A 13,924-nucleotide genomic window follows, 5' to 3' on the forward strand; every position below is an offset into this window, starting at 1 on the left:
TGCAGTTTGTGTTTCACGGCAGAAATACCTTTAAAAAAAGTATAAAGGAAAAAATACTGTCTTGTGTAAAGATGGTTGATTGGTGACTTCATACTTTACTAGATGAAAATTAAAAGCTAAATGAAAAATTCAGAGGAGCACAATCTGTCTGGAAAAGATTTGGATTTCAATGGTATGATTATCTAGATTGCAAAAGTGCTGCATGCAGTCACTTGTAAATTTATGTTGCAGATTTGTGATATGATGCATGTATGCATGAACCAGAGTAAAAAATATTTGTTTTACTGCCAAGTCTGCAAACATTTGTGAGCGATCCAGGTATACTGACCACCCAAGATAATTGTCTTGAAAATGTGTGTGTGTGTGTGTGTGTGAGGAAGGAGGAGAGAGAGAGAGATATCTATGCTTTTGCTATACAGCATAATTACTTGAAAAGGACTGTGTGTTTGTGTGAGAGAGATACCAGGCAACTGCTGGAAAAGGCCTGTATATGTGTGATATTTATGCTTTTGTCTCTGAAAAGGTGCCTGTGTGTGAGAGAGAACAAGGGAGAGAGCACTTGCCAGGCCTGTTTTATTATCGCAGGTAATTTTATTTTACAGAGGATGTAGAAACCTTCAGAGCTGCATGGTGAGTGTGCCGTTATAACCGCCAGCACAGATGGACACTGGTAACCATACACCCCAGCAGTAACCATACTGGCCACCTCCTCGGGCTGGAAATCGCCCAACCTGGCTTTCTCTGAGCTAGGGCTGTCAGCTCGTCCAGGGGCATAGTTTGAAGAAGAAAATCACCCCCATTAAAGAAAAAATAGCCACAAGCCCAAGCCCGGCAGTCCCCCCTGAGGCTATACTCTCCTTGCTTTAGCCAAGTAGGACGCAAAGAGCGCACGAGGGGCAAGAACTGGCAACATCCTGGAGGAGAAAACTGCCCTGGGGCCAGCTGGCGAGCCCCACGCACTCCCCGGGAGCCTTCCCCTTCTTTCCCGCGGGGCTGCTCCAGGGGCAGCGACTGGCCCAGGGGCGCAGAGCGTGCGGCCCTTGGGGGCCAAGGCAAAGCCAGGGGCCCGCAGGGAGCCGTTGTTGGGCAGAGCAGGAGGGGCGCGGCGAGGTTTGGGAGAGCGGCCTGGCCCAGCGCCAGGCGAGCAGGGCGGGGGAGCTCCCGAGGCGTGGGGCGGGCTCGGCGCCGCGCTCCTTGGCTGTACCTTTAAGGCGCTGTCCCCGCCTTCTCCCCCCGGGTCGGGGGCCCTAAGCACAGCCCTCCGCCCCTCCCCCCGCCGGGGTGTGCGCGCCCGGGCAGCCGTCACGCCGCAGGTGCGGAGCGGAGCTGCAGGAGCAGAGGCGGCGGCTGCTGCTGCACCGGCCGGGAGGGAGCCAGCCCCTTGCCGCGGCCAGAGCCCGAGCCGGGCCACCGGGCAGCGATCTCCCTAGGGGCGGCAGCGCGGAGCATGTCTGTGGCGACAGGGGGCAGCGAGCCGGCTGCCGCCGCTGGGGGAGGCGGCGGGAGCCGGGTTTTCTTCCAGAGCCCCCGCGGCGGCGGCGGCGGCTCCTCCCGGGAGGACTCGGTCTCCGCCGCGGCGGTGCAGGTTCAGCAGCAGCGGCGCCACCAGCAAGGCAAAGTGACGGTGAAGTACGATCGGAAGGAGCTTCGGAAACGGCTGGTGCTGGAGGAGTGGATCGTGGAGCAGCTGGGGCAGCTGTACGGCTGCGAGGTACCGCACCTGCCCGGGGGCCACGGGGGCGCGGCTGGGGAAGGCGCGAGGCTGCCCGCGTGCAGTGCCCGGGGAGAGCCCCCGGCGTGTGGGCCATCGCCCGCCGCACCCCGCTGGCCGCGGGAGGCAGGCACTCGCCGAGGTGTGTGAACGGAGCGGGGCTCCCCCTCTCTGGGCTGTGTGTGTGTGTGAGATCTGCCTGTGCTGCCCGTGCCTCCGCCCCCCAGAACCCTACCTGGAGACACAGGGGGGGTTAAACTTTTTCCTTTTGCGCCTGTCTATGGTTTGATTAATTGGAAACGTTGGTTGTTTTTTTTTTTTTTTAAGCCCACCTCTAAATGACATTCCCAACTCTGGTGTCCCCGCCCCCCTTTCCTCCCTCTCATTTTTTATGTTCGTAAAGCTGAAGCAAGATGCATGTCCCTCTGTTAAGCCGTTTAATTAATTTCGTCGCAAGGCTATCTTTCCGCGGGAATAGTCCCTGCAGAGGCGCCCAGGGCTTTTTTGCAACTGCGGGGGTTGTAGGATGCCTGTGTGAGTGTTTAAAACACATGTTTAGTGGACATGTGTAGAGCAAAGGGGCTGAAGTCTGGTTTGTATTGATTTTGAGCAGCCCTGATTTCTGTGAAGGTGATCATTTCTTTTTTTCTGTTCCCTTTCGCCGGCCATCCCCCAGAGAGGGATGGGGAAAAACAAGCCTTCTGTTCAACTGCTATTGATAATCATATACCTGGCATGCAGTAAGCTGGCCTTGATCCTCCTGCCGCTAAACCTGTCTCTTGCTGCATAAAGGGGTTATAAGTACAAATTGACTTAAGGGGTTTAGAAACGACGTAATTGTGGGCTGGCTTCAGTTACTTAGGCTACCTCCTGTCTTAGGGTTGTGTGCAGTGTTGCTGGAGACATGTTGGTTCCTAGGGTATTAGAGAGACAAGGTGGGTGAGGTTGGTGAGAGGGGCATGCTTTAGACCAGGGATAGGCAAACTATGGCCCACAGGCCACATTATCGGGCCCTGGGCTCCCACTGGGGAGCGGGGTCTGGGGCTTGCCTTGCTCCAGGTGGGGAGCAGGCTTGAAGGCCACTCCAAGCATGCGTTCTGCAGCTCCCAGAAGCAGCGGCATGTACTTCCCCCCCATCCTATGTTTAGAGGCAGCCAGACGGCTCTGTGCACTGCTCGAGCTGCAAGGGCAGCACCTGTGGACGGGGCAGCGCACAGAGCCATCTGGCTGTGCCTCTGCATAGGAGCCAGAGAGGGAACATGCCACTGCTTCCAGGAACCGCTTAAGGTAAGCACCACCTGGAGACTGCCTCCCTTCCATTCTTCCAACCCCCTGCCCCAGCTTTGATCCCCCTCCCACCCTCTGAACTCTTCAGTCCTAGCCCAGAGCTGCTCCCCAGCCCGGAACCCCCTCCTACACCCTGAACTCCTCTTTTCTGGGCCTACCCCAGATCCTGCACTCCCAGCCAGAGCCCTCACCCCAATTTTGTGAGCATTCATGGCCTGCCATACAATTTCCATACCCAGATGTGGCCATTGGGCCAAAAAAGTTTGCCCACCCCTGCTTTAGAGCTTTTATAGAGCTCTTGAAAAAAAGTTTTTGTCTTGGTGGATTCAATAAAGGTATTACCTCACCCACCTTGTCTTGTCTTACATGTGTGTCTGAATGGAATACTGTCATCCTATGAAGTAACATTATATAGAGCAGCAAGTTTGTTATGTTTACAGTTTACATAGTATGCTGCTGAATGACTATAATATAACTGATGCTTAGCTGTATGTTAAAACATGTTTTTAAAATTTAGGATGGTATCCAAACCCATTCCTTCTTTTAACCAAGTAATTGCATGAGGGAAAGCTAGCAGAAACATAAGAAAGCTTCTCTCTGACAAGCATAACTTGAGTGACTTTTTGTGGGGGCAGTGTTCTTTAAAGAGGATATTTTCTCTTTAGGCTACAGTATGAATATGTTAGGTCTCTTGTATGTATGGGCCTATTAAATGAGACTCTGGTCTAGTCTGTTTTGTATTCGGCAGCCTTCTAGTAGAAAGAATAGCAATGGTTGGATATTGACTGCTGCCTTTAGCATTGTTCACTTTACTGGAGACTAATTGGTTGTAGCTTGGGAACAAAAGGGAAGCATTCCAGAGGCTCATCATGTTAGTGAATAACATATTACACGCATTCTTCAGAATAAATGGAGAAACAAGTGCTTGATTCCTACTACATTAAACATAGATTAAGTGCTTATTTAATCACATTCTTTACCTTACATATTTCCTCACTTTTCTGTATTCACAGAAATGAAGTGAATATATTAAATTGGGGAATATATAGAGGCTGTGCTAATATGGTAAAATATATAGTGTACATATACTGTAGGATACAACAGTCTTGTCAGAACATTATAGCAGCAATTCTGAAGATTGCATTTATGTGCTGATGTTATGCTCAGTTCTGGACAGTATTTTAAAAATAAGCCCTTGCCCCAGAGAACTTGCCACTAAATAAAACTAGTAAATGTGTGATGATAAAGGCAGTAGGATGAGAGAGTTCAGCATACTGATCTTGCATTATTACCTTGAAGCAGTTGATAACAAAAGCTTGTGGCACAGCAAAACTGGTAATAGGTCCTGTGTTAGGAACAAAACACTTCCTTTTGCAATGGGAGGGTTTCTGTTGAAGACTATGCAGGACAACATATACTGTGAGTGATTCCTTAGTTAAAGTGTCTTTTGGTAAAGCATAGGTAAAATAAAAATCCTCCAAAAAACCAAAACCAAACCCCGCCACAAAAAGCAACCCCCCACATCCTCAGGGTTATAGTTCAGCATTTACAAGGTCTCAAAGTTAGACACTTCTCAGCTGAAGTTCCATCGTTGCCCTTCCTTTCCTGTATACCATGTCAACTTCTGCCTAGGGATCACGTCAGAACAAAAGCTGAAGAAGAGGTGAAATCCTGGGTCGACTGAAGCCAATATTAATTTTGCCAATGGCTTCAGTGGAGACAGGATTTCACCCCAGGGTCAGGAGTGCCTGTCAACAAAGAAGGAAAAGCCTGAAGTGCTGATGTCTAAATTAGATGTGAGGTTTGAATAACCAGGATGTGGGCATCTGACACACATGTATCTTCAAAATCAGCACAGCTATATTTTAAAACTAATTTCTTACTATAGCTGTCTTAGATTGCTCCCCTCATTAAGAAATGTGTGTAACAAGTTCAAAGGTGTTAACTAATCTGACACATGGACTTGCATCATCAACTGAGGGAAGGGGATAGGTGGGAATTTAGTGAAAACCAAACAAACCATTGTAACTTTAACTCCTCAGACAGATTTCAGAGTAGCAGCCCTGTTAGTCTGTATCCTCTAAGGTGCCACAAGTACTCCTGTTTTTTTGCAACTAACAAATTTATTTGAGCATAAGCTTTTGTGAGCTACAGCTCACTTCATCGGGTGCATGCAGTGGAAAATACAGTGGGGAGATTTTATATACACAGAGAACATGAAACAATGGGTGTTACCATACAGACGGTAATGAGAGTGATCAGGTAAGGTGAGCTATTATCAGCAGGAGAGCGGGGGCGGGGGGATGACATGACACACACCTTTTGTAGTGATGATCAAGGTGGGCCATTTCCAGCAGTTGACAAGAATGTGTGAGGAACAGTGGCGGGGGGAGGGGAATAAACATGGGGAAATAGATTTACTTTGTGTAATGACACATCCACTCCCAGTCTTTATTCAAGCCTAATGTAATGATGTCCAGTTTGCAAATTAATTGTGGAAAAGCAGCATCACTTGCCCCATAACCTCAGCCGTGCAGAACACAATGACATCCACAGCCTCAGAAACAACTCTGACATAGTCAAAAAGGCTGACAAAGGAGGTGCTGTCGTCCTCATGAATAAGTCAGAATATGAACAAGAGGCTGCTAGGCAGCTCTCCAACACTACATTCTACAAGCCATTACCCTCTGATCCCACTGATGGTTACCAAAAGAAACTACACCATCTGCTCAACAAACTCCCTGAAAAAGCACAAGAACAAATCCGCACAGATACACCCCTAGAACCTTGAGCAGGGGTATTCTATCTGCTACACAAGATCCATACACCTGGAAATCCTGGACACCCCATTATCTTAGGCATTGACACCCTAACAGCAGGATTGTCTAGCTATGTAGACTTCCCCCTCAGGCCCTACGCTACCAGCACTCCCAGCTATCTTCGAGACACCACTGACTTCCTGAGGAAACTACAATCCATCTGTGATCTTCCTGAAAACACCATCCTAGCCATTATGGATGTAGAAGACCTCTACACCAACATTCCACACAAAGATGGACTACAAGTCGTCAGGAACAGTGTCCCTGATAATGTCACAGCAAACCTGGTGGCTGAACTTTGTGACTTTGTCCTCACCCATAACTATTTCACATTTGGGGACAATGTATACCTTCAAATCAGCGGCACTGCTATGGGTACCCGCATGGCCCCACAGTATGCCAACATTTTTATGGCTGACTTAGAACAACGCTTCCTCAGCTCTCATCCTCTAATGCCCCTACTCTTCTTGCGCTATATTGATGACATCTTCATCATCTGGACCCATGGAAAAGATTCCCTTGAGGAATTCTACCATCGCACCATCAACTTCAGCCTGGACCAGTCCACACGAGATCCACTTCCTGGACACTACGATGCTAATAAGCTATGGTCACATAAACACCACCCTATACCAGAAACCTACTGACCGCTATACTTACCTACATGCCTTCAGCTTTCATCCAGACCACACCACATGATCCATTCTCTACAGCCAAGCTCTATGATACAACCGCATTTGCTCCAATCGCTCAGACAGAGACAAACATCTACAAGATCTCTTTCAAGCGTTCTTACAACTACAGTACCCACCTGCTGAAGTGAAGAAACAGATTGACAGAGCCAGAAGAGTACCCAGAAGTCACCTACTACAGGACAGGCCCAACAAAGAAAATAACAGAACACCACTAGCCGTCACCTTCAGCCCCCAACTAAAACCTCTCCAATGCATCATCAAGGATCTACAACCTATCCTGAAGGATGACCCATCGTTCTCTCACAGATCTTGGGAGACAGGCCAGTCCTTGCTTACAGGCAGCCCCCCAACCTGAAGCAAATACTCACCAGCCACCACACAACAGAACCACTAATCCAGGAACCTATCCTTGCAACAAAGCTCCTTGCCAACTGTGTCCACATATCTATTCAGGGGACACCATCATAGGGCCTAATCACATCAGCCACGCTATCAGAGGCTCGTTCACCTGCACATCTACCAATATGATATATGCCATCATGTGCCAGCAATGCCCCTCTGCCATGTACATTGGCCAAACCGGACAGTCTTGACGTAAAAGAATAAATGGACACAAATCAGACGTCAAGAATTATAACATTCAAAAACCAGTCGGAGAACACTTCATTCCCTCTGGTCACTCGATTACAGACCTAAAAGTGGCAATTCTTCAACAAAAAAACTTCAAAAACAGACTCTAACGAGACACTGCTGAATTGGAATTAATTTGCAAACTGGACACCATTACATTTAGGCTTGAATAAAGACTGGGAGTAGATGTTTCATTACACAAAGTAAAACTGTTTCCCCATGTTTATCCCGCCCCACCCCGAACTGTTCCTTAAACGTTCTTGTTAACTGCTGGAAATGGCCCACCTTGATTATCACTACAAAAGGCTTTTTTTTTTTCCTCTCCTGCTGGTGATAGCTCACCTTATCATAGAATTATAGAATATCAGGGTTGGAAGGGATCTCAGGAGGTCATCTAGTCCAACCCCCTGCTCAAAGCAGGACCAATCCCCAATTAAATCATCCCAGCCAGGGCTTTGTCAAGCCTGACCGTAAAAACTTCTAAGGAAGGAGATTCTACCACCTCCCTAGGTAACGCATTCCAGTGTTTCACCATCCTCCTAGTGAAAAAGTTTTTCCTAATATCCAACCTAAACCTCCCCCACTGCAACTTGAGACCATTACTCCTTGTCCTGTCCTCTTCTACCCCTGAGAATAGTCTAGAACCATCCTCTCTGGAACCACCTCTCAGGTAGTTGAAAGCAGCTATCAAATCCCCTCTCATTCTTCTCTTCTGCAGACTAAAACAATCCCAGTTCCCTCAGCCTCTCCTCACAAGTCATGTGTTCCAGACCCCTAATCATTTTTGTTGCCCTTCGCTGGACTCTCTCCAATTTATCCACATCCTTCTTGTAGTGTGGGGCCCAAAACTGGACACAGTACTCCAGATGAGGCCTCACCAATGTCAAATAGAGGGGAACGATCACGTCCCTTGATCTGCTCGCTATACCCCTACTTATACATCCCAAAATGCCATTGGCCCTCTTGGCAACAAGGGCACACTGCTGACTCATATCCAGCTTCTCATCCACTGTCACCCCTAGGTCCTTTTCTGCAGAACTGCTGCCTAGCCATTCGGTCCCTAGTCTGTAGCAGTGCATTGGGTTCTTCCGTCCTAAGTGCAGGACCCTGCACTTATCCTTATTGAACCTCACCAGATTTCTTTTGGCCCAATCCTCCAATTTGTCTAGGTCCCTCTGTATCCTATCCCTGCCCTCCAGCGTATCTACCACTCCTCCTAGTTTAGTATCATCCGCAAATTTGCTGAGAGTGCAATCCACACCATCCTCCAGATCATTTATGAAGATATTGAACAAAACCGGCCCCAGGACCGACCCGTGGGGCACTCCACTTGACACCGGCTGCCAACTAGACATGGAACCATTGATCACTACCTGTTGAGCCCGACAATCTAGCCAACGTTCAACCCACCTTATAGTGCATTCATCCAGCCCATACTTCTTTAACTTTCTGACAAGAATACTGTGGGAGATGGTGTCAAAAGCTTTGCTAAAGTCAAGAAACAATATATCCACTGCTTTCCCTTCATCCACAGAACCAGTAATCTCATCATAGAAGGCGATTAGATTAGTCAGGCATGACCTTCCCTTGGTGAATCCATGCTGACTGTTCCTGATCACCTTACCTGATCATTTTTGTTACAGTATATATGGTAACACCCACTGTTTCATGTTCTCTGTGTATATAAAATCTCCCCACTGTATGTTCCACTGCATGCATCCAATGAAGTGAGCTGTAGCTCACAAAAGCTTATACTCAAATAAATTTGTTAGTCTCTAAGATGCCACAAGTACTCCTTTTCTTTTTCCTCAAACAGATTATCTTCCCAGCCCCAGATGGTGGAAAAAAGTGTTCACCTTTGGTCTGAGAGGAGCAGGGGATCTCTTATAGAAAACTTTAACAGTTAAATGGAAAGATAAATGTATAACTACTTTGCTCTTGAAGTTTCTTGTTCTTTAGCAAACTCTCATGACTGGCTCATTTCAGATCTGTTGAATTTACTTAAGTTTTTGAAGAAAACGGTGTTAAACTTAGATTAGAAATACTAATTTAGGTTAATGTCTTGTTTCCCCCAGCTCTTGCTAGACATGTTACCTTATGGTTAGGGCCCTACCAAATTCAAGGTCCATTTTGGTCAATTTCACGATCATAGGATTTTTAAAAATGTAAATTTCATGATTTCAGCTATTTAAATATGAAATTTCATGGTGCTGTACTTGTAGGGATCCTGACCCAAAAAGGAGTTTGGAAGGGGGAGTGTCGCAGGGGGGGACCAGATTTCACGGTCCGTGACTTGTTTTTCATAGCTGTGAATTTGGTAGGGCTCTACTTATGGTACTGTGTAGTGTCATGGTATGTCTACACAGCAAGTAGACACTAATGGCTGGCCCATGCCAGCTGACTCAGGCTTGCGGGGGTTGGGCTGCAGGGCTGTTTCATTGCTGTGTAGACTTCTGGGCTCTGGCTGGAGCCCGTGCTCTAAGACCCTCCCACCTTGCAGGGTCCTAGAGCCTGGGCTCCAGCAATGAAACAGCCCTGCAAGCCTGAGGGCTTGCTGCAGATGTGTAGCTGCTGTGTAGACATAACTTCAGAGTTGATGGCAGTAGTCAAAGGGCTAAACAATTACTAGGCTGTCACCATTCAAAATAATATTCAATATCTATAGTCTGGTGGCAAGTGTGATGAATAATGTAAGATTTTTTGCTTAAATTATTTTTAGGTTTGGCTGTAGCTCCTGTATTGAAACTTAATCACACTATTACTAACTGTGAGTGAAAGCTGGTTGGGAGGAATTGGTCAGCTTAGCTTCTATGAAAGATCTAGCACAATTTCATAATATGGTGATGCTCGGATTCTGAAATAATTTTAATCCTCCAGAACGTCTCACTAGCTGTGGAATGGATAATTCTGGAATAGCAAGTCCATGGTTATGTTTCCTCTCTAGTCTGTTGAGGGACTCAGCATTTCCATTTTTCACTGATGGTGGAAATGAGTAATTACCATCCATTCTTGGGGAAAAGCAGAAGTAGGGAGGTGAGGGGTACTTTGTAGCTTAGTGCAGAGAATGTGTGCAAAATAAATCTTGGACTCTAATATTGTGACTGGGTAAATTTGCTGTCCGCCCACTGATCTCCATTTAAATAGCTTCTTTCTAATGAATTACAGTAAGACTCATTGGTAAACAAATACTTCAAAAACCAGAAGTGTCCCTTTATTTGAAGCCTGAAATGTGGTCCTGTGTCTTGCTGTCAGTGCTTGAGAGAACACAGGGTATAGGAGGAGTTGAGAACAGGATTTTTAAAAGAAGTTTGTGACTTTGAAAACCTCTCAATTTTTTTATTAAACTGAAACCTTAAGTTAAACTGGATAATGAAAAGCTTTCTTTAGAACATCAATTTTTCTTCAGAGACGTCTTGCCACGATTACAACATACAAAACTTGAGTTGCCTTTAGGAAGACGAATCATATGTAAACAATCATTTAGAGTTGTTTATGTTGGGGATGAGGGATGGCTTGTAAAGGGCTGGCTATTTTGAAAGCAAACTTTGCAGGGCCAAAGAATTTAGAGTAGGATTGAGGTTGAAGCATTTCAAGTAAAGGTGCTCTGAAACAAGGTCCAGTGGAATCCAAGGTGATCCAACCCACTCACCAATTTAGTTGTGCCGGGTTCTCAGGATGACTGGCCTTAAAAACTCAAATATGAACCCAGCTCAAACTCCTGTTCACGTGACCTCTGGCACTTACGTGAATTACTCTAGATCAGGGGTTCTTATTATTTGTCATAATGAGCCTCCCTAAGCTTAAAAAACCTCTCAAAACAATTGCACCTCATCATAGTTTACTAAGACAACGCAAAGAATGAAAACATAAGAACGGCCATACTTGGTCAGACCAAAGGTCCATCTAGCCTAGTATCCTGTCTTCGGACAGTGGCCAATGCCAGGTTCCCCAGAGGGAATGAACAGAACAGATAATCAAGTGATCCATCCCGTCACCCATTCCCAGCTTCTGGCAAACAGGGGCTAGGGACACCATCCCTGTGCATCCTGGCTAATAGCCATTGATGAACCTATCCTCCATGAATTTATCTAGTTCTTTTTTGAACCCTGTTGTAGTCCTATGCTTTGCAAGAATAAGAGTATTCCTAAAATATAATCCTATGCTTTGCAAGAGTAGAAGGGCTTTGATCAGTGTAGTTATAATAAGCGTATAAGTGTCAAAGGTACTAATTTTAGTTCATAAAGCACCTTTCATGTTCTCTCACAGATTTGTTCAAAAAGAGTACAAATCACAGCAGCTAAAATAAAACTGCACAAACATTTTAGGAAATCATAATGTCAAACCTCTTTGTGCCAAGTGGCTGAGGGCACACAGTTTTACAGGTATCTCCTGGGTCGAGCATATGCAGCATAATGCACTAAAAAGGGGCATGTAAGGTCTCTACTGAGAGCCAGTAGCCCACTGGTGGTCATAATCATTGCAAAATGTATCTATGGAATATATTTAAGAAGGTAAAAATCTGTACTAGCAATTAGGTTCCTTGAAGTTAAAGCAGGTCACCTGGAGGTGACATGCCTCGGACAGGTTCTGGTCAGGCAGGAGGTAGTAGACGCTTATCTCTCTGATTGGTTTTTGTGTATTGTGTGTCTCCCAATGTAAGTCTACCTGCATTGGGGGCTGCCAGCTCATCAAGACTGTCAAATCGACAAGTTATCACAAAATCTACAGGAAAGAACACACAGCAGGAGAGTGTCCAGTTTATGAATAAAAATCAAGACTGTTTTGATACATCTGGGGTTGCAAAGAGAGTGAGAGCATTCTACATTGCGGAGACAAGCTGACAGTATGGCTTGTCTCATGAAAAAGGGATCGCAGCCTTCCAGGCGAGAAAATGCTGGTGAACAATATTTACATTAGATATGATAATCTTATTAAATCTAGACTCTGGAATGCATGTTATAAAATTAAACCATATGTAACAATTTGTTTCCAATATTTCTATTTGCTATTGCCTGAATCGTTATACTGTTTTAAACAAACTTTTACTTTTCTTTTTTTTTTTACTATAAACATACCCAAGTGCCGTATGTTAAATGGAATGGTGCTCTGAGGTGGAACTGGCAAGTTGGCTGTACTGCCTCTTTGGAAGCAGTGAATGCTGCGAGTGTCCAGTGAATCGGGGGGGCTGGACACAACGGGGATGCATGGAGGGCTCAGGTGCTGGAGTGTTCCTGTTGCTAACCTGCAGCTGCGTGGGGGTGACAGAATCTGTGGGCAGGGAGTCGAGTTTAGCACTCAAGGTTGCCATCACTTTGCGCTCCACATAGGTCTGGCATAGCAAGAAGTCTGTGGGGGTGCTGAGCTAGTAGCTGGAGTGGCCTCTGCCATGAGTGCCATCATTGTCCTTGGGGCTGGTGGAGCTGGGGGTGAAGTAGAACTGTCACTGGCTGAGACCAGCTGGTTACTTGTTGGCTGTATGGACACTATGTAGGAGGCAGCGTGTCACCATGGGCAGGGACTGCATGGGGCCCTGCCTCCCCCTGGGACCCAACCCAACCAGCTACAGAGACCCCACATCTGCAGTGACTCTTCCCCGGCATGAGTGGCCAAGCTCCAGAAACAGGGAGGAAAGTGACACCAAGAGCCTTTACAGAACTTACTTTGGGGTTGGAGTGATGCTCCAGGAGCACTAAATCCCTGGCTAAAAGACAGGAAACTAGTGCCCCATCCTGGCGCACACTCCTTCCTCCTTAGGGAGAAGGGCACCCCATTGTTTGAATGCCTCTGCTCTAAATTATCCAAAACTACATACATATTTACTAATGAATCAGTAAAGTGAAAATGTAGTGCTTAAGTCATATTAGCCTTTAGTAGCACAAGATTTAGTGGCCCTCACTGGACTAATACTGTATAAATTCATTCTGGTCAGTTTCTTCAACCTCTGCAATGTCTGTCTTTCTTTCTTTTTTTTTTTAAAAAGCTTTAAATCTTTTTGTAGGAGTATCTTTCTCCTCAAGTCTGGCACCTTTAAAACCCCTGACCAAATTTGTAGGTGATGAATAAGGTTTTGTAACTGACGCTGCCTTAGAATCACCTGCAAATGAATAAAAGAATCAAAATTGGTGTAACTTATACCATCTGGCAGGTGGCCATGTAAGTTACACCAGTGAGGATTTCCATATGCATAGTTTGCCTTTGCCTTATGTTTACCACCAGATTTAAAATTTTACACATAGTCTCTGGGACAATTTCAGAGATGATCAGGTCAGTTCTATAAGTAACTTTCTGTGCTGTGGTATTTTCTCCCAGCAGGTATATCTGTAATAAGTAGGGCCCTACCAAATTCACGGCCATGAAATCACAGACTGTTAAATCAGGTCTTTTGTTTGCTTTTACCCTATGCTATACAGATTTCACAGGGGAGACCAGGGTTTCTCACACTGGGGATCCTGATCCAAAAGGGAGTTGCAGGGTGGTCACAAGGTTATTTTAGGGGGGTCGCACTATTGCCATCCTTCCTTCTGCACCGCCTTCAGAGCTAGGCGGCCAGACAATGGAGGCTGTTGGCCAGGTGCCCAGCTCTGAAGGCAGTGCTCTGCCGGCATCAGCATAGACGTAAGGGTGCAATACTATACCATGCCACCCTTACTTTTGTGCTGCTGCCTTCAGTGCTTCGTGGCTGGAGAGTGGCAGGCAGCAGGGCAGAAGTAAGGGTGGCAATACTATACCATGCCATCCTTCTGTGTTGCTACTGGTGGCAGCTCTGCCTGCAGATCTGGGCT

At 46.3% G+C, this 13,924-nt stretch overlaps 1 protein-coding gene across 2 annotated transcripts in view; it reads left to right on the plus strand.

Annotated features, from left to right (window-relative positions):
• Positions 1-1,247: 1,247 nt before the first annotated feature.
• The window catches only part of PPP1R14C (protein phosphatase 1 regulatory inhibitor subunit 14C), a 77,466-nt gene continuing 64,789 nt past the window's right edge, over positions 1,248-13,924 (plus strand). Inside the window, exon 1 of one of the 2 annotated variants that reach the window (XM_048844285.2) lies at positions 1,248-1,711. In XM_048844285.2, coding sequence (XP_048700242.1) covers positions 1,448-1,711 — 264 coding nt within the window. In that variant the 5' untranslated portion in view covers positions 1,248-1,447. The remainder of the gene's footprint in view (positions 1,712-13,924) is intronic. The other variant, XM_048844284.2, reaches the window with a different exon arrangement.

The sequence above is a fragment of the Caretta caretta genome, chromosome 3 (genome assembly GCF_965140235.1).
Source record: "Caretta caretta isolate rCarCar2 chromosome 3, rCarCar1.hap1, whole genome shotgun sequence".
NCBI lineage: Eukaryota > Metazoa > Chordata > Testudines > Cheloniidae > Caretta > Caretta caretta.